At 47.2% G+C, this 24,373-nt stretch overlaps 1 protein-coding gene across 3 annotated transcripts; it reads left to right on the forward strand.

The window, feature by feature from the left end:
* Positions 1-2,844: 2,844 nt before the first annotated feature.
* Positions 2,845-14,227, forward strand: RHBDD2 (rhomboid domain containing 2). Of its 3 annotated transcripts, none has more exons than XM_025051533.1 (5): positions 2,846-3,129; positions 4,763-4,888; positions 5,221-5,628; positions 10,048-10,198; positions 11,790-14,227. In XM_025051533.1, exons 3-5 carry the CDS (start codon positions 5,466-5,468, stop codon positions 12,145-12,147), a joined length of 672 nt encoding a protein of 223 aa, XP_024907301.1. In that variant the 5' UTR covers positions 2,846-3,129; positions 4,763-4,888; positions 5,221-5,465; the 3' UTR covers positions 12,148-14,227. The 3 variants fall into 3 exon arrangements, with proteins under 3 accessions (XP_006918625.1, XP_024907301.1, XP_024907302.1); XM_025051534.1 differs by lacking the exon at positions 2,846-3,129 and adding an exon at positions 3,153-4,525; XM_006918563.3 differs by lacking the exon at positions 4,763-4,888 and having other exon boundaries at positions 2,845-3,129.
* Positions 14,228-24,373: the final 10,146 nt, after the last annotated feature.

Consider the following 24,373-nt stretch of genomic DNA (forward strand, 5'->3'; position numbering starts at 1 on the left):
TAAAATGGTTAAGATGATAAATGTTATATGTATTTTACCACAATAATAAATTGGAAACCTCCCCAAGAAATTTATAATCTTTCAGTCTGGAGGTCAGAAGTCGCAATGGATTTTACATGGCTAAAATCAAGGTGTTGGCATAGCTTAGTTCTTTCTGGAAACTCTAGGGAAAAATAAGTTTCCAGCTTCTTGAGGTTGCCTCATTCCTTGGCTGGTGGCCCCTGCCTCCATCTTCAAAGCAGATAGCTCCAACCTCTGCTTCTGTCATCACATCACCTTCTGTCCCTCTGATCTATCTCCTTAAAAGGATCCCCATAATTCCATTGGGCCCCTCAAATAATCCAGGATCATTTTCCCACCTCAATATTTCTAACTTAATCACACCTGCAAAGTTCTTATTGCTACATAAAGTAACATATACATACCTTCCAGGGATTAGGATGTGGACATCTTTGGGGGCCATTATTCCATCTCCCACAGGGCAAGTAGAGTGGTAGAAGATGAGCTGAGGAAGGTTAGCAGGGAATAGGATGTGTGGGATATCTAATTAACTAATTATAAATTGTAACAAGAGCAGCAATACCTTCTGATTTACTTTTTTAAAAACCCATCCTGGTTCCACTGGGTGGAGAATGGGTTGCAGGTAGAGATGACAGCATTTGCTCATGGATTTGATCTAGAACTGTCCACACTGGTGTGCATTCTCCCTCAGAAGTCGCCTGTCTCCCAGCCTTAAAATCTGGCACGTGGAAAAGCACACTCTCCGAGTAGGAGGATGACCAGTGGGCCACAAACAGAGGAATCTCTGGGTAGCATATTTGAGGCTGGAAGTCTTTTTGCGGACCAAGGATAAAGAGATAAAAATGATTCACAGTCCTGCTGTGCCCCACCCCTACACCTGCCTGCTGAAGGAGGCTGTTTGCTCATTCCAGTTCTCTATCCCCTGAACTTAAGAGGTCTTGGGGTTTTCTGGAGGCACAATTGGAAAAAATAGAAGAGGGAGGCAGAATCAGAGACAGGAGACCACTGGGTGCTCTCTGCATTAGACTACACAGCCCTTGGCTGTAGGATATGTGAAGTCACCACAACTCATTCTGCTAGGAGACCAAATATGATTATCCCTCTGGTAAATGATAAATGTATCAACCCTCCATATGCATTTGTGTTTGTTTATGGAGTCTTAGAACTGAGGATCCAAAAAAATTTTTAAAGGCATCTATTTCCACCTCCAAGCTGGTGCTCGAATGTATCTTCAATATTTTCCTCAAGTCACCAGATGGCTTCTGCTTGCACATTTCTAGTATCAGGGAACTCATTACTGATCAAGGCAGCTCATTCCATGGATGGACAACCCGAACTGTCAGAAAGTTCTTTCTTAAGTGTGTTTCCCTGTCATTTTCACCTTTCTGCCTCAGTGTTCCCCTCTGGAGAAACAGAATAAATCTACTCTGTCCTCTCCAGGAAAGCACTTCAGATAGCCAATGGCCTGGAAGGAAAGTCTCTGTGGTCCCTTTAATTATTTCTCATCAGACTTGATTTGAAGTGCCCCCTCCCCTCCTCCTCCCAATCCCAGTCAGCTGTTGGACAAGCTCTAGTTTTCCACATCCATTTTCAGTGTGTGTCTAGAAGACCCAGAACTCCTGGAGTGCCTGGCTGACACAGAGGAAATGGGACCACCACCATGCTCCTTTTTCTAAGGCCCAGACTTGGGTTCCAGCAGCCTAATTCACTACTTTTAGCAGCTCCACCACACTCCTGTTTCATATTTTGCATCCTGTTAAGTAAAATCTTAATTTTCGTGCTCACTGCTGTCACGAACAACATTAGTTTAAATGTACATAGTATCCATTTAAATATATCCCATTGCTTTATATTTATATCTGGAAAATTATATGGTTATATTTTAGTACTAAACATAAAAGATAAAAATAATCTCAGGTTCTCTCCCTGATGTTCAGGGGAACAGACACTGTCAGAACGACAGAGAGAGGGCAGAGTAGGGCCTGAGAATGGATGTGAATGTCCAGCACAGAGGCGAAGCATTTATTTTTCAGTAGTCTTTGTGGCCTTAAGGCAAATTTACATACAGACAGGCAGGATAATAGGGGGAAATACTGTAGAGAAAAGGGCAGAAAATTGAAGCCTAGCAAACGGATTCAAATCCCAGTCCTACCACTTCCCACTGTGACCTTCGGCAAGTTGCCTCACCTTCTGGAGCACCGTAATGGAGGAAACAATATTCCCGTTGTCTACCTTAAACAGGTATTCTCTGACGAAAGCGCTAACTTAAAGTCCTGAAAGACCTTGATTAATTGGAGTGTTAGGAGTGTTATATTACACTCCTAAAACTTCAGCGCCTTAATAATCTCTCTAGTCTCACGCTCATACCTCTCTAACCCTGCCACTGAAGGCTGCCCCAGTTGTACTCTTGGCCAAATCCAGGGCATAGCAGTGGAAGGTCCTGAATTCTAAATCCTTTAATTGAACTACCCAGAGACCTCCCCAAACCTCAGTTTTCTCATCCGTTTAACGTATAACAGGGATAAACACAGGTAAGGGAGGGAGGATGGAGGGGGGTGTGTGTGTCCGCGCGCGAGAGAGAGAGAGAAAGAGAGAGAAATGGCTCTGTACGCCACAACGTACAATGGTCATTCTTAGGTATCTGGAGCCGAGATGATGAAATCCAAACCCAAGCCTCTGAACCTGCCCCGAGATCGGAGGCCAGCGGTGCCACAGGGCTGCGTAGCCACAGGATGCTGACAGGAGATCCCTCTGCCTCCGCGCAGGGGAGGCTGGTCGGTGCCACCGGATTGGACTGCTGGGCGTGGGCGGAGCCTGCGGAAGCTGCGTTTCCGGCCGCCTCCGCCGCTGTTGCCAGGAGAGACAGCTTGGGGAGGCGGAAGGAGCCGGCGATTAGTCGGTCCCCAGCAGCCACCGGAGCGGTGGCGGCCATGGCGGTTTCGGAACCTGGGAGTCGGAGCTGGTCCTTCTGTCCGGAGGTGCCATCCGCCACCTTCTTCACCGCGCTGCTCTCGCTACTGGTGTCTGGGCCCCGCCTGTTCCTGCTGCAGCCGCCCCTGCCGCCCTCCGGCCTCTCGCTGAGATCTGATTGCCTGCGCAACTGGCAAGGTGAGCAGGGCGGGGAAGGGACCCCGGTACCAGTCCTTTTCCTCCGACCTCGCCAGGGCCTGGGCTTCGGCTTCCCAGCACCTGCGCCATCATTCCTTACCTCCAGCTACTCCGTCCGCATCATCATTCTACCCACCCGGAGGAACAGCCGCATATTCCACGTCTTTGTCTCTCCAAGCCTCATCTTAGTCATCAACTGTAATCCTTCCCTTCCCAAATTTGTTCCCTTTCCTGTCTTCGCCTCCAGACTGACAGCCCCCACATACATACGCAAGCAAGCAAACCGTTTTCATTCACCCATGCGCTCTCTGTTAGGAAAAGGATTTTTTCTCTCCTTTGTCGTACACACACTTCCGTCTGCTTTAGGGCCTAACTCTCACTGAAAAATTTTTTTTCTCTCGCCTTAATCAAGACGTTTGAGCTTTATCTATAGCTACCCCTGTAAGGTTCCTGGTCTCTTGAGGTTTAGGATTTCTTTCGCTTCTTCGTTTGTATCTTAATTCTGACTCAGATTCCCAGCTCTGAGTCAGGAGGAGAGAGGGGCATCTTGTGCCTTTGGGAGAAGTGTGTTTTTTTTTCCCGAGGGGAGAGGAATTTTGCAGACCATTAAGTATAAACATCAGCTCATAAAATTTCATTTTTTTCTGGGGAGTAAAATGGGAAATTTGTATAACTTGCTGTTTTGCAAAGCACAATTACATGCATTAAATTCATTCAGTCCTCTCGAAGATCCCATGACGTATGTAGGCTTTATTATTGCCCATTATTTAGATGCTGCTGAGGCTTAATGCAGAGAATTACAGAGCCATTAAGTCATAGAATTGAGACAGAACCCAGATTTTTTTTTTTTTTTTAATTGTGTGACATTTTGGAACTAGAGTCTTGGGGGTATATAACCCCCAAATCATATAGAGTTGCTTCTAGAAACTTCACATTTATACTTGGAATTTCAGTTTTAGGAGAGTTCAACAAATAATGAAGTACTCTTCAGATAATGAAGCCTGACAGAAATGGCCTGAGGTTCATAGCCTGGCTCCCTGCTCAACTCTAAAACTATCCCCTACTCCCACTCTGACACAGAGCTTGTCATAGCCAGAAGCAAAATGTTGGCAGAAACCGAGCTCCCTTTTTTTCTTAACAGCCTCTCTGAGTGTGGGGTTCATGGGCAAGTGAACATTAAATGCATAAGAGACTACGAAGGCCTCAAGTGTAATCATGGTACTTTATATTTAGGAAACTGAAGCCCCAAGAGCCTGTGACTTGACTAAGCTCAGCTAACTCGTATGTGATGGAGCCAAGATTCCACTCCAAGTCTTTAGGCTCCCAAGTCCGATATTACTGTCACTTCACCAGTCCTCTCTTTCAGCTTAATGTTTTGGCCTGCAAGGACATAAAAGTACGTAAGAGATATCTGACTGCTTTTTAGAAGAACAAAAGTGAGATTCTTTGCTGTTTTATTGCACATAAAACATCACTCTCCCTGTAAGATTGGATAAGCACTTTCAAAGAAGACTTCTGGTTCAATATTTATATTATTAGTGATAGTTTTTTAAAATCTTTTATATCTAGATTATAGTGATAATCTTTATAGGTGCAAAATAATTCATGGTCCCTTTTTTCTTCCTCTGAACAGCCACTATGGAAGGAGAGGTCAGGATTACAACCGAGGAGACTGGCACACAGAGTGTTAAGGGACACCCACTCAATCCACCCTGAAGCTGTTACAATTAATTAACCCTCAAACTGCCTGGTGAGATAGGTCAGTATTAAAACCTAAAAAAGGGGCATAAAGCAAATTACAAATTCAAAGACCATCCCATGCTAAAAAGTATTTTTCCCCCACGTGGAAGTCAGTCACTGATAAGACTTACTCCAGGTCCGGGAAAGAGCAGGGATTTAGACATTCATGCCTCTACTTTGAGTCTTGGGTCCTTCATTGTGGTCTCCCACTGCTTATCTTGGCTCCTGGCTGATTTTCACTGGCTTTCAGTGCTCTATCATGGGGGCTATTCCCCCTTTTCTAGGTGGGTTGTAACCTTTCCCTCCTTGGAGCAATCCACTGTCAGGCCTCTAACCCAGCTTCCTCTGCAGTTTACAGGCTGGTGACCTACATCTTTGTCTATGAGAATCCAGTCTCCCTGCTCTGTGGTGCTATCATCATCTGGCGCTTTGCTGGCAATTTTGAGAGAACCGTGGGCACCGTCCGCCACTGTTTCTTCACCGTGATCTTCGCCCTCTTCTCCGCTATCATCTTCCTGTCGTTTGAGGCCGTGTCATCGCTGTCGAAGCTGGGGGAGGTGGAAGATGCCAGAGGTTTCACCCCAGTGGCTTTTGCCATGCTGGGCGTCAACGCTGTCCGCTCTCGGATGAGGAGGGCCCTTGTGTTTGGCATGGTTGTACCCTCATTGCTGGTGCCATGGCTCCTGCTGTGCGCCTCCTGGCTTATTCCCCAGACCTCTTTTCTCAGTAATGTCTGTGGCCTTGGAATTGGGCTAGCATGTATCCTTCCTAGGAGGGAATTGTAGAACGATGACATCCCAAAAGGCGAACCAAGTTGGGAGGGTCTGAGGAGTAACATAGGTAGAGCCTTGGGCTCAGATGTAGGTAACCTGGGTTCTAGCTTCAGCTTTGAAAACCATGTGGCCTTGGGCAGGTCACCTCCCTTCTCTAGGCCAGAATTTCCTCATCTGGAAAATATCAACATAGCTATCTCCTTGTGCGGCTCAGCACTGCCAGTTAGTAAAATATTCTGATTTGATTTTTTTTCTTATAAACTAAGATGTAAATATATATTTAACTGGTTATGATCAGAGTTTTCATTGAAAGAATCTGAAATACCCATGAGCTGGAGATGTTCCATAAAAGGAATAGGAAACAGGTTTTTTTATTTTTGTTTGGTTTAGTCTTTTTCTCAGAAAAAAAAAATTGATAGGCTTTTACCATATGGGGGGTAAAAAACTTAGGATAAGCCTTAAATCCCTGTATAAATATTCTGGCAATTAGAGAAAAGAAATTTAAAATACAAACGGTTACTTTTTTAAGTATCAGAATTGGTAGTGTTGGGGATTAGGTACATTCCTAAAATCTTTTTCAATTTATGATTCTATAAGCTATTAGGATAGGTAGTGTATAAAATCACATTGATAACATAGCTCTTATTTATTTTTTAATTTTAATTTAATTTCATTGATTTTAAATGTTTTTTTCTAATAAAATTTAAAGCTATATACTTCCCTGTAAGCACTACTGTAGCTCTATCCCACAAATTTTGATATGTTAACATTATTCAGTTAAAAGTATTTTCTAATTTTCCTTGGGATTTCTTCTTTGATCCAGGAATTATTTATAAGTGAATTGCTTAATTTCTAGATATTTAGTGATTTTTCAGATTTCTTTTTATTATTGAACTCTAATTTCATTATATGAGGTAAGAGAACATTTTTTTTGTAAGATTGCAGCCCTTTTAAATTGTCGCTGGCTCAGCATTTGGTACATATTGGTCATTGTTCTATGTGTATGTGAAAAGAATGCTTTCTGCGATTGGTGAGTATGGTATTCAGTATGTATTTGTTAGGTCAAGATGTTGATGTTGTTTAAGCTTTCCATATCCCAGTACTTGTTCTATCAATTACTGAGAGGGTTATTGAAATCTCCAACTAAAATTGTGGATTTGTCTATTTTTTTCTTTCAATTCTTGCCACTTCTTGCTTTAAGTATTTTGAAACTCTATTATTGGACACATACACATTTAGGATTATTATGTCATTTTAATGAATTCACCCTTTATCGTTATGAAATTGTTCCTTTTAATCTTTGATAATATTCTTTTCCCTGAAGTCTTAATTATCTGATATTAATAAGTTATTCTAGCTTTCTACTTAAAATTAGGATTTGTATGGTATATATTTTTCAATCTTTATATTTTTAACATGTTTTGTCTTTATATTTAAAGCATGTTTCTTGTAGATAGCATATAGTTGGTGCTCTAATCTGACAATCTCTGTCTTTTAAAAGGCATATTTAGCTCATTTACATTTAGTGTAATTATTGATTTGGTTGGAGTTAAGTCTGCCAGCTTGCTGTTTGTTTTCTCTTTGTCCCAGTTGTTCTGTTTGTTTTCTCCTGCCTTCAATTACATTTTTTTTTAGTATTTTATCTTTTCTGTTTGCTTATTAATTATACTTCTTTGTTTTATTTTTCAGTAGTTGCTCTGGAGTTTACAATATGCATTTTTAGTTTATCACAGACTACTTTCATATAGTATACCACTTTGTATATGATATAATGTTATAGCATTATATTTCTATTTTTCTGCTTCCCATCCTTTGTGTTATTGTTATCATATATTTTACTTCTACTATGTTATAAACCTCACAATACATTGCTATTATTTTTGTTTTAAACAGTCAATTATATGTTTTTAAATTAAAAGAGCAACATTTACTCACATATTTACTCACATTTACCATTTCTAGTTCTTGTCATTCTTTTGGGTAGATCCAAATTTCCATCTGGTATCATTTCCTTTAGTCTGAAGAACTTCATTTAACATTTCTTGTATAGTGGATATGCTGGTGACCAATTCTCTCAGCTTTTGGTTATCTGAAAATGCCTTTATTTTACTAAATATAGAGTTGTAGCTTTATCTAATCTCCTTTCACTTTTAAAGATGTCATTGCATTACTTCTGGTTTGTCCTGTTTCTGATGAGAAATTAGTAATCATTTTATTGTTTCCCTGTATAATTCATTGTTTTTTCTTTATTAATTTTTAGCTATTATCATGTGTTTTTCTTTGTGTTTACTTTCTTGGAGTCATTGCCATTTACACATATGTTAGCCTTTTTTTTTTTTTTGCTTTACATTTCGGTTTGATTAGTTTCTATCACACTGCCTTCGAGTTCAATCATGTTTTCTTCTGCAGTATCTACTCTGCTGTTAAACCCATCTAGTTAGTTTTTTATTTGTCATCTTGCATATTTCAGCTCAAGAGTTTCCATTGAGATTATTCATCATTATGTTTATGTTTTCATTTAAACACATACTCACCCATTTGTAAAGGTGTGAGTATGATACCATCATCTTGTCAATATTATTTCAGTTCTGGATCTATTTCTTTTGACTGATTTTTTTTCCTGATTATGGATCCCATTGTTTTGCTTCTTTACTTGTCTTATAATTTTTTATTTTATACTATACATTGTAAATGCTATGTTAGGGCTGAATTTTGTTCTTTTCCTTTAAAGAGTGTTGATTTTTTTTTCTGATAGGCAATTTACTTGTTAAGGTTTTGCCTTTTGGAAGGTCTATTCTGAATGTCTTGGGTGTTCAGTGGGTTGTCTTTACCCATTCTGGTTAGAACTTGATCATGTCCCTGTCCTGAACTCCAGGAGTTGTTAAGCTTTTAGTTGTTGTTTCCTCAGTAGCTGTTCTTTACCTGGTTCGAGGAGTCTCAGCTTAAGTATGTGCATATTTGTATTCAGCAAAAGACTCAGGGAACCCCTGCACACATTTCTGTAGGTCCTTCTGTGAGCAGCTCCCTCCTTTCAATTACTCTGACCTTTAAATTCTAGGCACTTTTTCCTCTCTGAACGCTGTCTCTCCAGCTCAGCTAAAAATGCTCTACGATGCTTGGATTCTGCTTACTATACTATAGTTTGGAAAATGCCTCTAGATAGAAAGCCAGCTTGATCTTGAGGCTTACTTCATTTGTTTCCCTTTTCTTAGGTATCACAGTCTGGCAGTGTTTGTTGTCCAAAGTCCAAAAACAATTGTGTAAAATATTGTATTTTGCTTTGTGGTGGGAGGACTAATCTACTGTTATTACTTCCTCAGAGTCAGAAGTGGAACAGATTCTTTAGTTCATTCTGAAGTCATCAGCCATGACAACTTCTGACTTTCTTACAGCATTGGTTTTCATCTGGAATCTTCCTCCCTGAAAGAATTTAGAAATATTCATGGACATTTTTGGTTATCACAATGACTAGGTGTACTGCCATTTAGTGGCCGGTGACCAGGGATGGTAAATGTCCTATAATGAATGAAATGGCCTAACCCAGCAAAGAATTGTGTTGAAAATACTAGTAGCATTCGAGTTGAGATCACTGTCTCAAGGGACAACTTTCTCTTGGTAGTTCTGTAGGGAAGCCTTCTCTTCACCACCATCCCCTGTCTAGCTATTGCTACTCACAATTTAGGGTTCAGCCTTCCCCAATCTCTCTACACTAGGTTAAGGTTCCCAGCAGCATCTTCCATAGATCAGCTTTTGCTTATCACCGATCGTTCTACCCCAGTTACTTACTTCCTATCTGACCATTATCACTTATTCCTTAGTTTCTGGTACCTGTTAGATATTCAGTTTAACTATTTGTTGAAAGGATAGATGGATTGATGAAGGCTGAATCTTTGTGGCTGCCTAGGCAGCGGTGGGCTGGCAGATCAGATGACCAGAGTGCCATCACATCACTGGGGGAAGTGCTGTCCACATGAAGCTCACTTGGTCATATTGAGGCAAGGTTTCTTCTATTTGGGACAAAAGTACAAGATGATGTCAGTTCTCTCTATAGGATATTAGGAAAGCCTCATGCCTCATCCCACTGCAAGGATAGAGGTGTGTGCTGGCTTATAACTCTGATCTCAGGGATTAGAGGGGCTTAAGATGTGGGATAGCGTTGACATAGGAGAAGGTGAAGCATTAGCTCCTATCTGCCCTCAATTGCTGGGTTAGGTTCCATCTGAGGTACAGGGCATAGAAATTCAACTCTTGCTTACTCCTAAGCTTGAAACTCCAATTAGAATTTATGGTGGAAAAAGCACTGATGCCCCTGTAGAATAAATTTGGGAACCTGTATTCTTCTGTGGGAGGTGTTCAGCCCTATCCCTTTAGCTGCCTCCAATTTTACTTAACATACCAACCTCAGATGGCGTCACATACTGCTATTCCCTCGACCTATCAGAGCGAGTAGCATTGAAGCTCGACCAGAAGTTCCCCTTCAGCCTGATGAGGAAGATTTCAATGTTCAAGTATGTCTCAGGCTCTTCAGCTGAAAGGAGAGCAGCCCACAGCCGGAAGTAAGTTACAGAACCTTTAAGTCTTATTCTTAAAGCAATTCCAGGGCCTGTAGAGGGTGTGACTGGTTCAGTGTCATGGGGACAAAGGAATTCGGTGTGGGCAGCCCTGGGCCCAGAAAATCTATGCACCGATGTCTTCTGAGCACTCTAGATTCTGCCCAGCTGCATCTGAAGTAGGGAATAAAAAAGGAAGGCATTTGAAGCACTATGGGTGATCCTGAGTGACTTGTGGCAGACTGTGGAAGAGAGTGGCCCTATCTAGCGTTATTAGCAATCTTCAGCACTGAGAAGAACTCACTGCAGGTTGAACTGGGCTCTGGCATGGCATATTGGCAAGCGTAAATAGTCACACAGCTTACGTTGTAGCTTAGGAGGTGGCACAGCCCGAGACCTGCGAGGTGGGGTTTTCTTGGCCACTTAATAAGAGAAGGTGAAGTTTACTGTCTTCTAGTCCAGGCTCAGTAACTCTCAATGGAAAGTGCTAGGCAAGCCGTCAGAGCTGATGTAGCCTTATTCCTTTTTTTTAGAGAGGAAGCCCAGAGAGGACCGTAGTTTTCTCCAGGTAACACTGAGACCCAGTCTAGAGCTAGGGTCTCCTGCTTCCAGGTCCTCTTCACTCCCTCTCCATTGTCCCACACCACAGACCTCTGTGTCTTCCCTAGTTTCTGCCCATGCCAAGACTTCACAATGTAGATTTTCTTTCCTTGAACAGTCCCTTCAGAAGGAAAGACTCACTGTGAAATCAAGATGTCAGTGGCCTTTTTCTGCCTTCATCCAGCTGTAGAGTAAATTTTGCACTCTGTGCTGGGCTGGATGCAGGGTTTGAGTTGAGTTGGAAGCTCAGAAATGCGCTTTGTAAGGTCAGGTCTTAATTGAAATATGTACAAGTTCAGTCCTCATCTAACAGACATCAGTGGTGTTGGCATTTGTTCTCTATATTTGGAACTTAGCACAGAAGTTCAGAGGATAAAACCCTTAGAATGTGTCTCTATTCGTGGTCCTAGCCACATATGTCTGTGGTGGGGTCTAACCTCAGCACAGATAGCTCCCCACATCCGTCATGTTGGCTTCTGCCAGCCAGGACTTTGAGCTGTGAGTATTCATTCCTGAGATCTCAGGTAGAAAATCTCCAGCAGACAAAGCCTGGGCCCAAGTCCTGAGTTACCCTGTTAGAGCCCCTCCCACCTTCCTCCCACAGAGGTGGATCATTCTCTTTGGGTAGAATTGCTGGCCACACACACACTGACTGCTGTGATCTGGTCCCCATCTCCATCTGGTTTGCAAGCCGCTATGATTAGGTTACACTAGGTGGTCTCAGCCACCAGCCCAATATCCCTTCCTACTGCTGGCTTGCTGCAGAACTGTGAGTGGGCCCTTTCCTTTCTGAGCATCTGTTTTCTGTTTGGTTGAGATTAACCTTTCTCCCTGCTTGGTACTTAGATCTTGGCACTTAGATCCAGTTACAGCCAAAGTCCAAAGCATGTTGTAATATAAAAAGAGTACGACAGCCCCAAGCGGAACGACAGCTGGGGTTGCTGTGTGCCTTCCCACTTCTAGCTGAATGACCATTTTCTCTCTTGTTCCATTCCAGGCTGAACCCTGTGCCCGGCTCCTATCCTACACAGAGCGGCCACCCTCACGTGCCCCCGAGCCACCCTGTTGCCCAGATGCAGCATGCCAGTGGCCAGAAACTAGCCTCCTGGCCAGCCTGTGCTCCTGGGCATATGCCCAGCCTGCCTCCCTACAAGCCTGCCTCTGGCCTGTGTTATGTGCAGAACCATTTTGGCACAGCCCCTAACTCTTTCGGTGTCTATCCGGCTTCTGCAGGGGCCTCCCTGGGGGTTCAGCCCCCTGCCCCCCTCAACTGCCCTGGCACTGTGTATTCTGGGGCCCTGGCCACTCCACCAACTACAGGCTCCAAGGAGGGCACAAGGGTCCTGATCCCCTAATGGGGAAGTTATCTCACAGGAAGTTATCTTGGCCTCTGAAGAAGGTCCTCTCCGAGCTAAGGTTTTCTTGACAAAAAAATTATTTATTGAACACCTCTATGTGCCAGGCTCTGTGTTGAGTACTTTGATATATGTCCCTATTTCCTGTCCTGCCTCCCAAAGAACACCTGGGAGAAGAGGGCATTGTCAGTGGCTGCCAGTGGCTACCTGCAGCTCTGCATTTCCTTCCTGTGACTGTGTGTAGTGCTCTTGGTTATACAGTGTCTGTGTGTCTGTGTCTGCCCTTCGGGAGCTCCCAGCTAGTGTGCTTGGTGGTCCCCAGGCCTCTGTTGTTTCTCCCCCACAGTGACCACCACACCCCCACCCCAGACTTGTGGTGAGAAGGGCCGGTGTGAACCACAACAGCATGCTGGTAGATCCATAGTGTCGATTACCTTTGTATAAAGAAAAATCTTCTGACATGCCTTTGGTCTGTGGTCTGTGCTCTGGCTGGGGAATATGGAGAGCAGGATTTGGCAGTGGTGATGCAGGGTGTGATGGCAAAGAGGAGAAATATATCAGGGGTCAAGTCAGGCCAGTGGCCTCCACCCAGCAGGGATCTGACATGGGGAATGAGTTGCAAAGGTGCTGGGTGAACTGAAAGGGCAAACAAGGTTTGGCAACCCTGAGATTGGTGACAGCAAGAAGCTACTAGTGCTCTTAGGGTGGAGGGGGTATTACCAGAGCTCCAGGTAGGACTACCACGAGGACTGCCTGGCGAGACCGTGTACCAAGTAGTGACGGGCACTGGCAATGATGACATCTAAAGCAAGATTGGAGGAGCAGAACCCTAGCTTTTCTGCCTGTCACCTAACATCAGGGTCTCCCATGGGACAGATGAACCAGGAACCTGTTGGCAAATGAGCCCAGGAAATGTAGTTTGGGTTGGAGAGTAGCCCCTCTGATGCAGGACAGGAAAAGACAGGAATGTGAGCCAAAAGGTGCCTGACCAGCCTAAGGAGAGCTCATTGCTTCTAATAAGCCATCAGCTGGAGTGCCTTGTGGTGGGCTCACATGGAGAAAGGCCAAGTTGCAGATATTTCAATGGATATAACACATGACCTTCATTTATTCTAGGCACTGGATAGCGTGCTCTAGGCTGGCTCTTTGATAGGTCCTGAGTATTAGAAGTGGATAAGATACTTACAAATCCATCCACCCACATTAGAGCAGGCATCGTTAGGCACCTGAGTGGCCAACACTGGGTGACAGGGGTGGAGGATGTAGCTGGATAGTGAAGTAGGATCACCAGTCAAGGAGTTGGGTGCCGAGAATATAGCTGGGACTTGTCTGCAGTCACAGAGCAAGGCTGTCAGGGCCTGGCTTATGGCCTCTGTCTCCAACTGCACCTGGTACCTTTCCTATAGTGTCAGTGAGTATGGGCTGTCGTGTGTCCCTTAGACGTTTTTCCTCCAGTCTCAGGCCTGTACCTGAAGCAGATAAGAGGGCCACTTGTTCCTAGTGTGGCAGAGTGACATCCCTTGTGTCTGTCCCTCCTGCATGGACTATGCTGTGGAGCTGCAGAGGCCCTGGGCCTTGGAGATGGTCTGGCTGGGGGACCATTTCACAGGTCCCTGAGTAGCAGAGCTGTGAGGGTCCTCCGAGGCCTTTCAGTCCAACAGTCTCACCTACCTCTGGTTTTACTTACACGGTGTTCCAGGAAGGCAGGATGGCGCTTGGCAGAGCAAACAGTAGCTGCTCCTGACTCGGGCCCCTGCCACAACTGCTGCTCTGAGACTGGATCTTTGTTTCCCTGGACTTCCCTTGGTCTGGCCACAGCTAACAGCAGGCAGCCTGGAGCCAGGTAAGAGGGGGGCCATTTCTCCCCTCAGTATTAGAGGATCTATAGGGGATCCTTAACCTCTCCCCTGTTTGCTTGTTGAATCATCCACCAGTGTGTCTTATGTCGGAAAACACTGAGTGTGTGCCAAGCCTCAGGCTGGGGCTAGAGACTGAGATGAAGGTCCAAATCTATCCAGACCTTTGTGGGCAGAGAACCACAAACACGAGGCTGTCATTCAATAAATATTTGTTGAACGAATGAATGAACAGATAATTCCTGCCTTTGGGGAACTCATTCTGGGGCAGGGGTAAAGGGAAGAATGAACAAAGAATTGTAATTCAGAAACACTTTTCAGTCATTCAGAGGTTCCCCCCAGACCAACCTGGGGACTTGGAGAGCAGGAGATCAGTCAGATACAAGCACGCACCCTTCCATGGAGAAAGAGCGGGGCTTTGGAGGAAGAGGAGGACGGCACCAACTATGTTCTCTGGCTGTTAGGAGAACGAAGAACACAGCGCATTCGGCATAAGGGAAAGCCATTATTCCCTGCACTCTCCAGACCCCTCTCCTGTTCCCAGGCAGGGCAGGTCCCACTGCACTCAGAGAAGCTTCCAGATTTTGTCTAGTTTCCCTGCTTCGTCAGCCGGAGACAGCAGAGAAGCAGAATCGCACTGTTGGCAGCCTCCACAGACCTTCCCTGGGGCAGGTTGTGCTCCCCAGCGCTGGCTCCCTGGGGGAAAAGGCTGGCTCCTGTCCAAGGAATTCACTGAGGGCGTCCAATTTGCAGATAACTACAGCACAAGAGAAGGGCTATAAGAGGCACATATGTGCAATCCTGTGAGGCTTTGTTCCTTTATGCACCTGTTCATTCTTTCATTTAACAAACACTTTGTGAGCAACTACTGAGTTCCAGGCCTATGCCAAGCTCTGGGGACATGATGGAATAGAACCAGCCCTGCCTTGGGTACACTCAGTTCATTAATGGAGACATGCTATGTGGAGTGAGACAGAGAAAGGAGCCTACCTGAGAGGGTCAGAGAAGAGACTTCTGGGAAGAGGATAGTTAACTGGACAAGAGAGGGACCAAAGAAAGGAAGGTGGGGGTCTGTAGGTAGGGCAGAGAATTGGAGCACAGAGGCTGAAAGGGCAGATAGGATATTAGTGGTTGCGGTAGCCCAAGCTGGAAGTGATGAGAGCCCAGCCTGAGGCCCTGGCAATGGGTTTGGATAGGTAGAAACAGTCTAGGGCGCAAAGTGCCTTTCTGGTGTCACATTAAGCGTGTAGCTGAGCTGAGAATATGCATGCAATTTTCTCATTTGAAGTGCAGGCTCCTGTCCAGCCCAAAGGTGCCTGCTTGCTCACATTGAGTGGGGTAGGGGAGAGCCCAGAGTAGGGTTGGAAGCAGGACAGTCCTGTAGGATGAAGTGTCCCCACCCTTGGAACTGTCGGGGAAAGGGAGCTGTCCATCAGAGGGGAGTTGGACCCTTGGGCTCCTGAGACCCATAGGAGTACCTCTCCAGCCTCCATTCCAGGATGCTTTCTGAACTGTGATAGGCTGGTCCATGCCTGGACAGCTGCCAGCTATAAGAGAAACATCCCAGCCTGGCCCTGAAGCTTGGATTCTAAGGGACCTCCATGCTATCTCCAGATCACAGGCTACCTGGTACCTTGCTCCAAGGTTGTTTTGAGCCTAGAGCACCTCTCCAAGGAAGGTCTCCAAAGGCTTGCCTACTCAACCCTACCGTTGAGCCATGGCAAGCTCACTTCCCAAGGCTGCCTTTTTAATGGAACTCCTCCTCTAGAAGGCCTAGCTACAGCCCCCCAGGCACCAAAAGCCAGGTGGGCTGCCCATTGAGGTGGCTCTGGGACAGCTTGGGCTTTCCCAGTGCCCAGGGCAATTGGAACCATGCAGCCCCTCCCCCAACACACACATATCATACTCAGGCACATACAAACATACAACATTTTGAGCTCACAAATCTGAGCCCTCACCCACACATCAATTCAAGTTAAAACAGGTAAATACCCACTCACAAAATGTACACCTGTGTGGTTAAGGCACATACCTACATATATTCATACCTGTCCATGCCCAAAATCATACATAAGCCGATCTGTGCACAAGTATATGCTGTACGTACATGCACATATACATGTCACTTCACCGAGGAAAGGGAGCACTCAGGTGAGAACCACCTAATCCCATCCCTCTCCCTCCACCTAGCCCAACGTGAGCCTAGTCCACTTCCCCAGTCTCATCTCCCAGCACCCTCCTGCCTTTCCCCAAATACACTATGCTGCTGGCACTGTGTGAGATGACCAGACAGCTGGCAGGAAGCCTCCGGTAATGAGCAAAATCTTCAGGAACAGATGTGACCATTTGTGGCCCATGTGAACAACAAGAAACAGGAAAGACCTCTGGGCCTGAACCTCCCCTTCTACCTGCCCATCCCGTCCTGCCTGGAATTGTACCATCAGAGGACCATTCCTATGAATTAGGCTCATCAAACATTGAGGGAACACTGAGGAAGATCCTGAGTCCAACCCTCACATGCACTCAGGATGTGAGGTCCAGGAAGGAGAAGTTATTGAGTGAATCCATGACAGAGCCAGTACAGAACCAAGATCTCCTGACTCTTGTCTTTGCTCTACTGTTCTGGTCATTGTGTGGAGAAGTGGGCTGGTGGACAGTTGGGACCACAAGCAGTCTCAGGCAGGGGCTCTCATCTGGTCTAGCTCAGCCCACTGGAGTGTGCTGACTCAGACATAGGGTCTGGGGTCCCCATGTTCGTGGGCTACCCCGAGGCCCAATTCTATCAGACTCTTACAGAGGAGGGTGGCATTGGTGTCTGGGAGCACTCCAAAGCCTTCCAGGATGGCTGGGCACTCTGGGGAGAGATCAGGAGCTTGGGTAAGAGCAGGTAAGACCCCTCTTTCATCAGGCTGGGCCAGGCCCTGGAGACAGGACACACAGGACCAACCTCATCTGCAGCCTGGGATCTCCCTAGGGAGAGGAGAGCAGAGAGCACCCCTTCCTGGGGCTGGATGGGACTGACCACTACAATCCCATCCCCACCTTTAGCTCCCCTTTTAGGCACCACCTCCCCCTCCGACTCACCCTCCTAAAGGGAGATCTCAGGGGATGCTTTAAGGGCACAGGAGAAATGTTCTCTTTTCTACGAACCCTAACCCTGCCCCTTGCCCCAGACAGGGACATATTCCCTGTACCCTTGGCCTCACCCAGGAAGAAGCAGATCAGGGTGAAGAAGAAAGCCAGCAGCAGCAGCAGCAGCGGGGTGGCCCCATGTAGCACCTCTACACAGTGGCCACAGCAGTAGATCCACTATCTGGGCTGCAACACAAAGAGAAGCTTGCAGCTCAGAGAACAATTACTCCCCCCGAGGGACCCACCTTTCAGCCTCTTCCCTGTCAGTGTAGCAGCCTCCTGGCCCAGCTTCAGGTATCTCCAGGCCCTTCCAAGCCACCCTGGACCCTTTGGTCAGTGTCATGAATTGAACTGTGCCCCCCAAAAAAGATATGTTGAAGTTCTAACCCTGGTACCTGTGAATGGGACCTCCTTTGGAAATAAGTAATCCAGTTTAAGATGAGGTCATACTGGATTAGGGTGCGTCCTAAATCCAACAACTGGTGTCATTCTAAGGCCATGTGAAGACACAGGGACACAGTCATATGCAAGGAGAAGATAGCCATGTAAAGATGGAAGCAGAGATTGGAGTGATATGTCTACAAGCCAAGAGATGCTGAACATTGCTGGAAGCCACCAGAAGCTGGGAAGGGGAAAGGAAGGAATTTTTTCCTCTGAGGAGCCCTGTGGACACCTTGATTTTGAACTTCTAGCCTCCAGAACTGTAAGAGAATAAATTTTTGTTGTTTTAAGCCACCCAGTTGTGGTACTTACAGCAGCCACAAAAAACTAATACAGACAGGTTCATCTCCCCAAATGGCTACATTTGGCACATCATCATCCTGCTCAGAACCTCTGGGAGCTCCCCACTGCCAGCTGCACCTGGCACCCCACCCCTATTTCCTTCCCGCTGCTCTGCCACCCTACCCCTCACCATCTCTCCACTAGTAACCTGGTTGGCTTCACAGCATGCTGTTCTCATTCAGTGGGAGGGAAAAGAGGAAGGCAAGTGGAAGAATAATGAAATTTTGAACTTGGGTGACTGGAGTCTCTGCTAACGTTAGCTAGTCAGACATGAGTGACAGGGGAACAAAGGAATATAGGCCAAGCCTAGAGACCACCCAAAGAACACCCTAGTGGTAGTTAGAGAATCCCTCCTGCATCCCTAGAGACAAAGGACAGGAGGACCATAATTTATAGCTGGTTTAATCTGGCCACAGATGCCTGTGCAGAAGGTACTACCCTGACCTGCCCACAACCTAAGCCTCATTATACCATCATTATAATACTATGTTTATGCCTGGAAGTTCATGAATCTAATTATAACAGACTGAATTCTGGGTAAGCACATGTGCACTAGGCAAAGAGTTATATAGCAACCAAGTGTCAATCAAAATGACCTCACCTGCCAATCACCTAGGAACGCCTTGTAACCACCCATCATAGCCCCCAATACGGAGCTTTCCACTTTAGCGCAGTTACAGCTCTCTTCACTGAAACCCCCTTCTTCCCGCCTTGGAGCATGCTCTGTCTTTCTAAAATCTACTTTTAATAAATCTTTTCTAAATCTCACTGACCTGTGATTCTTCGTTGCATCAGTGAGGAAGAACCGAGAAAAAATGCTAATTACACTTCTGCGTCGTTATTCTCCCCTGCCCCCTACTCCTGCTGCTGGGACGACATCGAAGTTCAAATCGCCCCCAAACGGTACACTAGAAATAAGAAGGCTGAAAGAGGGAAGTGGTCTACAGGTTGGGGAGTCGGGGTGGGCATGCCATTTAGGGCAGTTTGATTTTGAGGGAGCTACAGGGAGGTACATGCAGGCAGAGATGACCTGAGTATGTGCTTGAATACAGACTGGAGACTATAAAAAGTAGCCTTTAGTCCTCACTCCTGCCCACCAGGCCTGAGCCTAATGGTGAGAGCCCTGCATAGGGGCCTCAAAGTGGGCCAGAATTGGTGGCTTTGAGACATAAGGGTGGAGCTCTGAAACAAAGGCAGAGGGATGCCTCCAAAGCTCCAGCAGCCTCTCCCTGGCTATGAGGACAAGTTACCTGGCTTCTCCGAGCCTCAGGTCCTCTTCTGGAAAGAGGGAGAATCCTGCCTGCCTTACAGAGATTATATATATATAAAAGGGGAGGAGTTAAAACCCTGCTTCTTTCTCATGTCTCCCTGTGCTTCCATTGCCTCAATTGCAGAATAGAAATAGTAATTCCTATACCTTTAGGGAGGTTGTCAGCACTGAAGTAAAGGAGAAGTGTCTGGCGTAATGTGCATTCAATAATCGCAGCTTCTTTGAGTGGTGAAAGGCTTTAGCAGCTGTGGCAAATTGTACCGATTTGTTTCAGCCTTCTCCAGGTAGGCCTTTCTACAGCATCCGGAACTTCTTGAGGACAAGCTGTGCTCCCACATGCTAATGCTACCCTCACTGGACACTCATCCCCAAAGCTTGGTGTTCACTCATACTCATTCTCTGAACATGTACTGAGCAGCGACTGTGTGCCAGGTGCTATTCCAGTGCTGGGATGTAGCAGTGAGCAAGGTGGCCAAATGCTGCCTTCAAAGATCTTAACAATCTGTGTGTGTGTATTACAGGGGAAGAGTGGAAGAGAGAAAGGCATTAAAACAGACTGATGAGAATAGAGTGGCAACTTGAAATCAGGGAAGGCTTCTCTGAGGTGGTGACTTTTCTGCTGAAACCTAAAAGAATCCAAGGAGCAGCCATGAGAGGATCAGAACAAAGAGCATTCCGGGAGGGCAGATGAGCAAGAACAGAAGGCCTGGTAGGAATGGCCTGGGCATGTTCAAGGAATAGAACGGAGCGATTAGGGGAGAAAGGCATGGTGTGATGTACACAGTAGGTGCTTAATCAGTGCTTATCACCCTGGGAGTCTGCACGTAGGCAGCCTGGGCTTGAAAGGCCACACCCATGGTCAAGATTTGATGCTCTGATCCCAGATGACCGGTCCACCTGGCCCACGGGATGCTCAGAGTCAAGGGCTATAGATCCTGGGAGCCTGAGCCCTGGCAAGTTGGGAAGGGAGAGAGAATTCATAGTAATATCAGCTCTGAGAGAGGCAACTGCTTTCCCCATGTAGAGCACAGAAGAGGGAGCAGCCAGCCATGCAGGACCCAGGGACAGTGTCCCAAAAGAGGTGAACCCCGAACCTGACCTGGAGGGCTGAGGAGGCCTCTCCAGAGTGGAATGTGGAGAAAGGTGTTCTAGGAAGAGAGAACAGCATGTGCCAGGATGGATGTGTGCAGCCTGCTAGCCCAGAAAGTGGAGTATGGAATGGTCCACAGAGCCAGAGCAGAGACGTGGATGCAGAGAGGCCAGAGGGGGCAGGGTGGGAAAGGACTTGAGGGCCGGCCTGAGGAGCTTGGACTTGGTCCTGTGACTGGTAGAGACTGTGAGGTTTTACTGTGCAGGGGTCTGACGGGAGCCATACAAATTTTCCCAGTGACAGAGCCTCAGCTAAAATCAGCCGCTCCCCTGGAGCTGTCCTTGTGCACGCAGGCTCAAGGGGTTCGAAGAGGAAGAGCATTTAGTGACAGGCAGAGCTAGGCCTTCCAGGTGCCTGGAATCTCTGGCACAAGGTGAGCCAGCTCTCTGTGGGTCTCCAGGCCTGCCATGCAATGGACCCATTCACTGGCCAGGGACATTCTTGTGGTTAGCAGAGAAGAAATCTAAAACTTTGAGCCTCCCGTTGTTTTTTGTTGTTCTCCATTCCCAGTTATGGTCCCTCTTCTGTCAATTCGAAGGGCCCCAGGTGCACAGAAAGGTGAGACAGGGCCTTCTTCCTCAGATGGAAGGATGGAGCCCAGGTGTGCTTCTCTCCAGATCCTTCCTGCTCCAAACTCTTCCCTTATCTGCTGCCTGGGGTAGTGAGCAGAGGGAGAGAAGGAAGCTTGTCTCAGCCCTGATTTCCCAAGGGCTCTACCAGGTGACAGCTCTCTGCCATAGGAAGGAGGCAAGGAGGGAGAAGAAACTTTTCTGGGGCTTGAGGAAGAGGGCAGTAAGTCCCAATAACAGCGCTTCATCAGTCTTTCTCCCTGGAGGACCCTTGGAATGGACAGAAGCGCACTGAGTGTGTGTATGAGAGTAGCAGCTTAGGGAGGCAGCATTGCTGTGTATGGGTTCAACATGGGAGAGGGGGATAAGTTTGAAAGAGCAGGTGACACAGTGCAGGGACCTGCCTACTAGAAATTTCACCAATGGAAAAAGCCCTTCCATAAGCTGGGATGTTTAGGCTGAAACTATTTGTCTGGAATGTAGCCTCGAGCACCTCGAGTCCTCATGCTGCAATACCAGTCCTGATGGAAGAAGACTGGACCTCTCTACAAGCCCTGGGCCCCTCCCTTTTCAAGTGCTCCAGGCCTTCCTGGTGGTTTCTGCACCTGGAAGAGGTTCAGCTTTCCTGAGAACCAGGTCTGACTGAGAGTCAGGTTGCAGGGGGTGGGGTTAGGGCACTGGAGCTCAGGCTGCTGCTGGCCCTGGGAGTCTACCAGTAGCATTAGGTAACTGTTCCATCCCCCTACAACCTTAGGAATCCTGGCCCCAACCCTCTTCACTGGTTCTGAAAGGCAAAGTCCTGGCTTAGAGTGAGAGAGCAGGAGTGAGATCTGGCTTCATTCTCCCCAGCAGCCTGCCAACTGCCTTCCCGAACAGATGGTACTGATGGGAGTCAACTGAGGTGTGGAGGAAGGACCCAGACTTCACCTTGGCCCCACCTGTGCCGCTACCGTATGACCTTGGATGGGGCTCTTCCTCTATCTGCACCCCTCCATTGGTTGGGGGCAGGGGGCAGCAATGGCTGTAGAGGATGGCCAGATGTCACCAGATGTCTGGCTTCTGGCACTCAGCAGGCCATCAGTACACCTTGACTGAATGGGAGTTCCATGAGATCAGAGCCTAATCCTGGTGCCCAGAACCATTCTGGTTCTCCCTGTTCTGCCACATGGTAGGCCCTCAGTAAATATCTGCTGGACAAATGTAGTGACTCATTAAGTCACTGCAACAATCATATGAAGTAGGAATTACTATCAGAGTCATACAGCAAAACTAAGGCACAGAGAATCAAAGGTCATACAGTTGTGTGAGGACTGAACCCAGGTGGCAGAAAGCCAAAGCTCTGACTCCTGAGCACTATGCTACCCTGCTGAGGTACAGCCAGGTCCATTTCACCACACAGTCAGGGCTCAAGGAGTGTTGTGATCAGCCAGGTCCACAGACAGGCCTGGTATGGCCAGTGCTCAGGCTGAGCCCCTGCAGGGGATGTCAGGCCCCTCTTGACCTCCCGCCTTCTCTGTAGTGAGAAAAGCCCACAGTGCTTTTCCCTAATGTGGACAGGGGCTGTGCCCAGACAGGGACACAGGTAAACAAAGGAAAAGTCATGGGGAAAGGTCATTACAGGACCCCTCATGTGGCTGTGGAAGGCAATAGAACAGCTTCCAGCACAGGACAGGGAGAACTGGAAAGAAGAGCGAGGGCATTGGGTGGCTGAAACTCTTCTGCAGACAAACCTTGGTGTGAGAAGTGTGTGTGTGCACGTGTGCGTGTGCGTGTGCGTGTGCGTGTGTGTTTGCGCGCGTGTGCGTCTTCTGCTGGGAAGAAGGGGACGGGGAGGGGGCTGGCCAGGGAGGGCTGAACAATGGAGAGGGAGGGAGCCCTGGCATGGGTGTCAGGAGCCTGCTTTTCCGTGTGGCCTTGGCCTCCCAGCCCAGTTCACTCAGCTGCAAAATAAAGATCATGCTGTCTCCCTCAGAGGGCTTCTCTGGGAATCATGTAGCCTGAGGAGCCGTATAGTGGGGCCCATCCAAAGACGAACAGCTACCTTGGGAGATGGAGATAGTGGGGTGGGGTCTGTCACTGAGGTGAGCAGAGGAAGGATACTATGGAGGGCTGAATTTGATGAACTATAGGATCCGAAGACCATTCGCTCTCTGAGAATATGGGCAGAATTTGGCAGATCACAGTCTACCTGGGCCTCATCAATATAACAGACATTTCTCTCAAACACTAGGCTTCTGTCCCTTTCTCATTGTCTGAGCCACTCCAGAGCCAGCCTCTCTCCTTTCCTGCTTCACCGCTCTGCACCAGATTCCCATCCTTTGTAGGCTGTACTTCCCTGAGGGCACTGGGAGGGTGGGTAGGGAGTAGGAGCAGTGGTATCAGCGGACCTTATCTCTCCAGGGATCTGGATCACTTGTCTGGAGCAAGCACAGCTGCAAGATGCCACCCTTCTCTGTCCCTGGTCCTTGTTCAGGGCTTTCCTTGAAAATTGCTGGGTCTCTGAGGATGTTCCTGCCAACGGCTAGAGCATGGACCCCACCCTGGACCAGCAGGCGCAGTGAGAAAGCCATGTACACAGGAAGGGAGTCCACTTGAAAACAATGCTGTCACTCTCTCTGCTGCCTTTACTCAAGCTGGCCAGGGGAGAGGGGCGAGTGCTATCATCCTCTTCTTGCAAGGAGGAAGCCAGATGCTCAGAGATGAGAGACGCCAATTGGAATTAAAACTCTTTTTGCCTCATGGGGTTCCACCTGTTCTGGTCAGGGATCCTCGGAGTTAGAACCAAAGACTGAAGCAGCATCCTATCTGGTCTCCCTTGTCCAACCTGCCTACACCTCATCCCCATTCCTGTCCCCCTCCTATCAGTGGCCTATGGAATAACTGGAACACAAGGATACAAGCCTCAGCTCTTTCGAACTCACACCCCTTTGATGCCCCGACCCCATACACACACGTTGCCTTTTATTCATCAGTTCATTCAACAGATTTTTATGAAGGGTCTGCTATGTGCCAGGGATTGGTGCACAGAATCAGCTTACAGGCTGGTGGAGAGAGAGAGACAGTAATTAAATAGCCATACCAATGAACTATCTAATTATCAACTGTGGCAAGTACCATGGGAGAAAGGAACATGGGTCAGTGGGGGGTTAAACGCAGAACATTGACCGGCCAGGTAGAGGGACAGGAGTTTGCAAAGGACCCTGAGCAGGAGCAGAAGAAAAGAACACCGGACGTTTGTATGCTGCAGAAGGCAAGAAGGAGAGGTGGTCAAAAGAGTCAAAAGCTGCTGAGAAGCCAAGTGAGATAAGAAGAGAAAAATGTTCTTCAGGTAAAACACAAATTTCTTAGCATGGCCATCAAGGTCCTTCGTGATCTGGCCTCATTGACATCTCCAGCCATCCCCTGGCCACTGCGCAGTTGTTGGCACTCTCCTTGCCCGGAATTCCCTTGTCCCTTCTCCTCTTGG

The sequence above is a fragment of the Pteropus alecto genome, unplaced genomic scaffold (assembly GCF_000325575.1).
Source record: "Pteropus alecto unplaced genomic scaffold, ASM32557v1 scaffold68, whole genome shotgun sequence".
Lineage (NCBI taxonomy): Eukaryota > Metazoa > Chordata > Mammalia > Chiroptera > Pteropodidae > Pteropus > Pteropus alecto.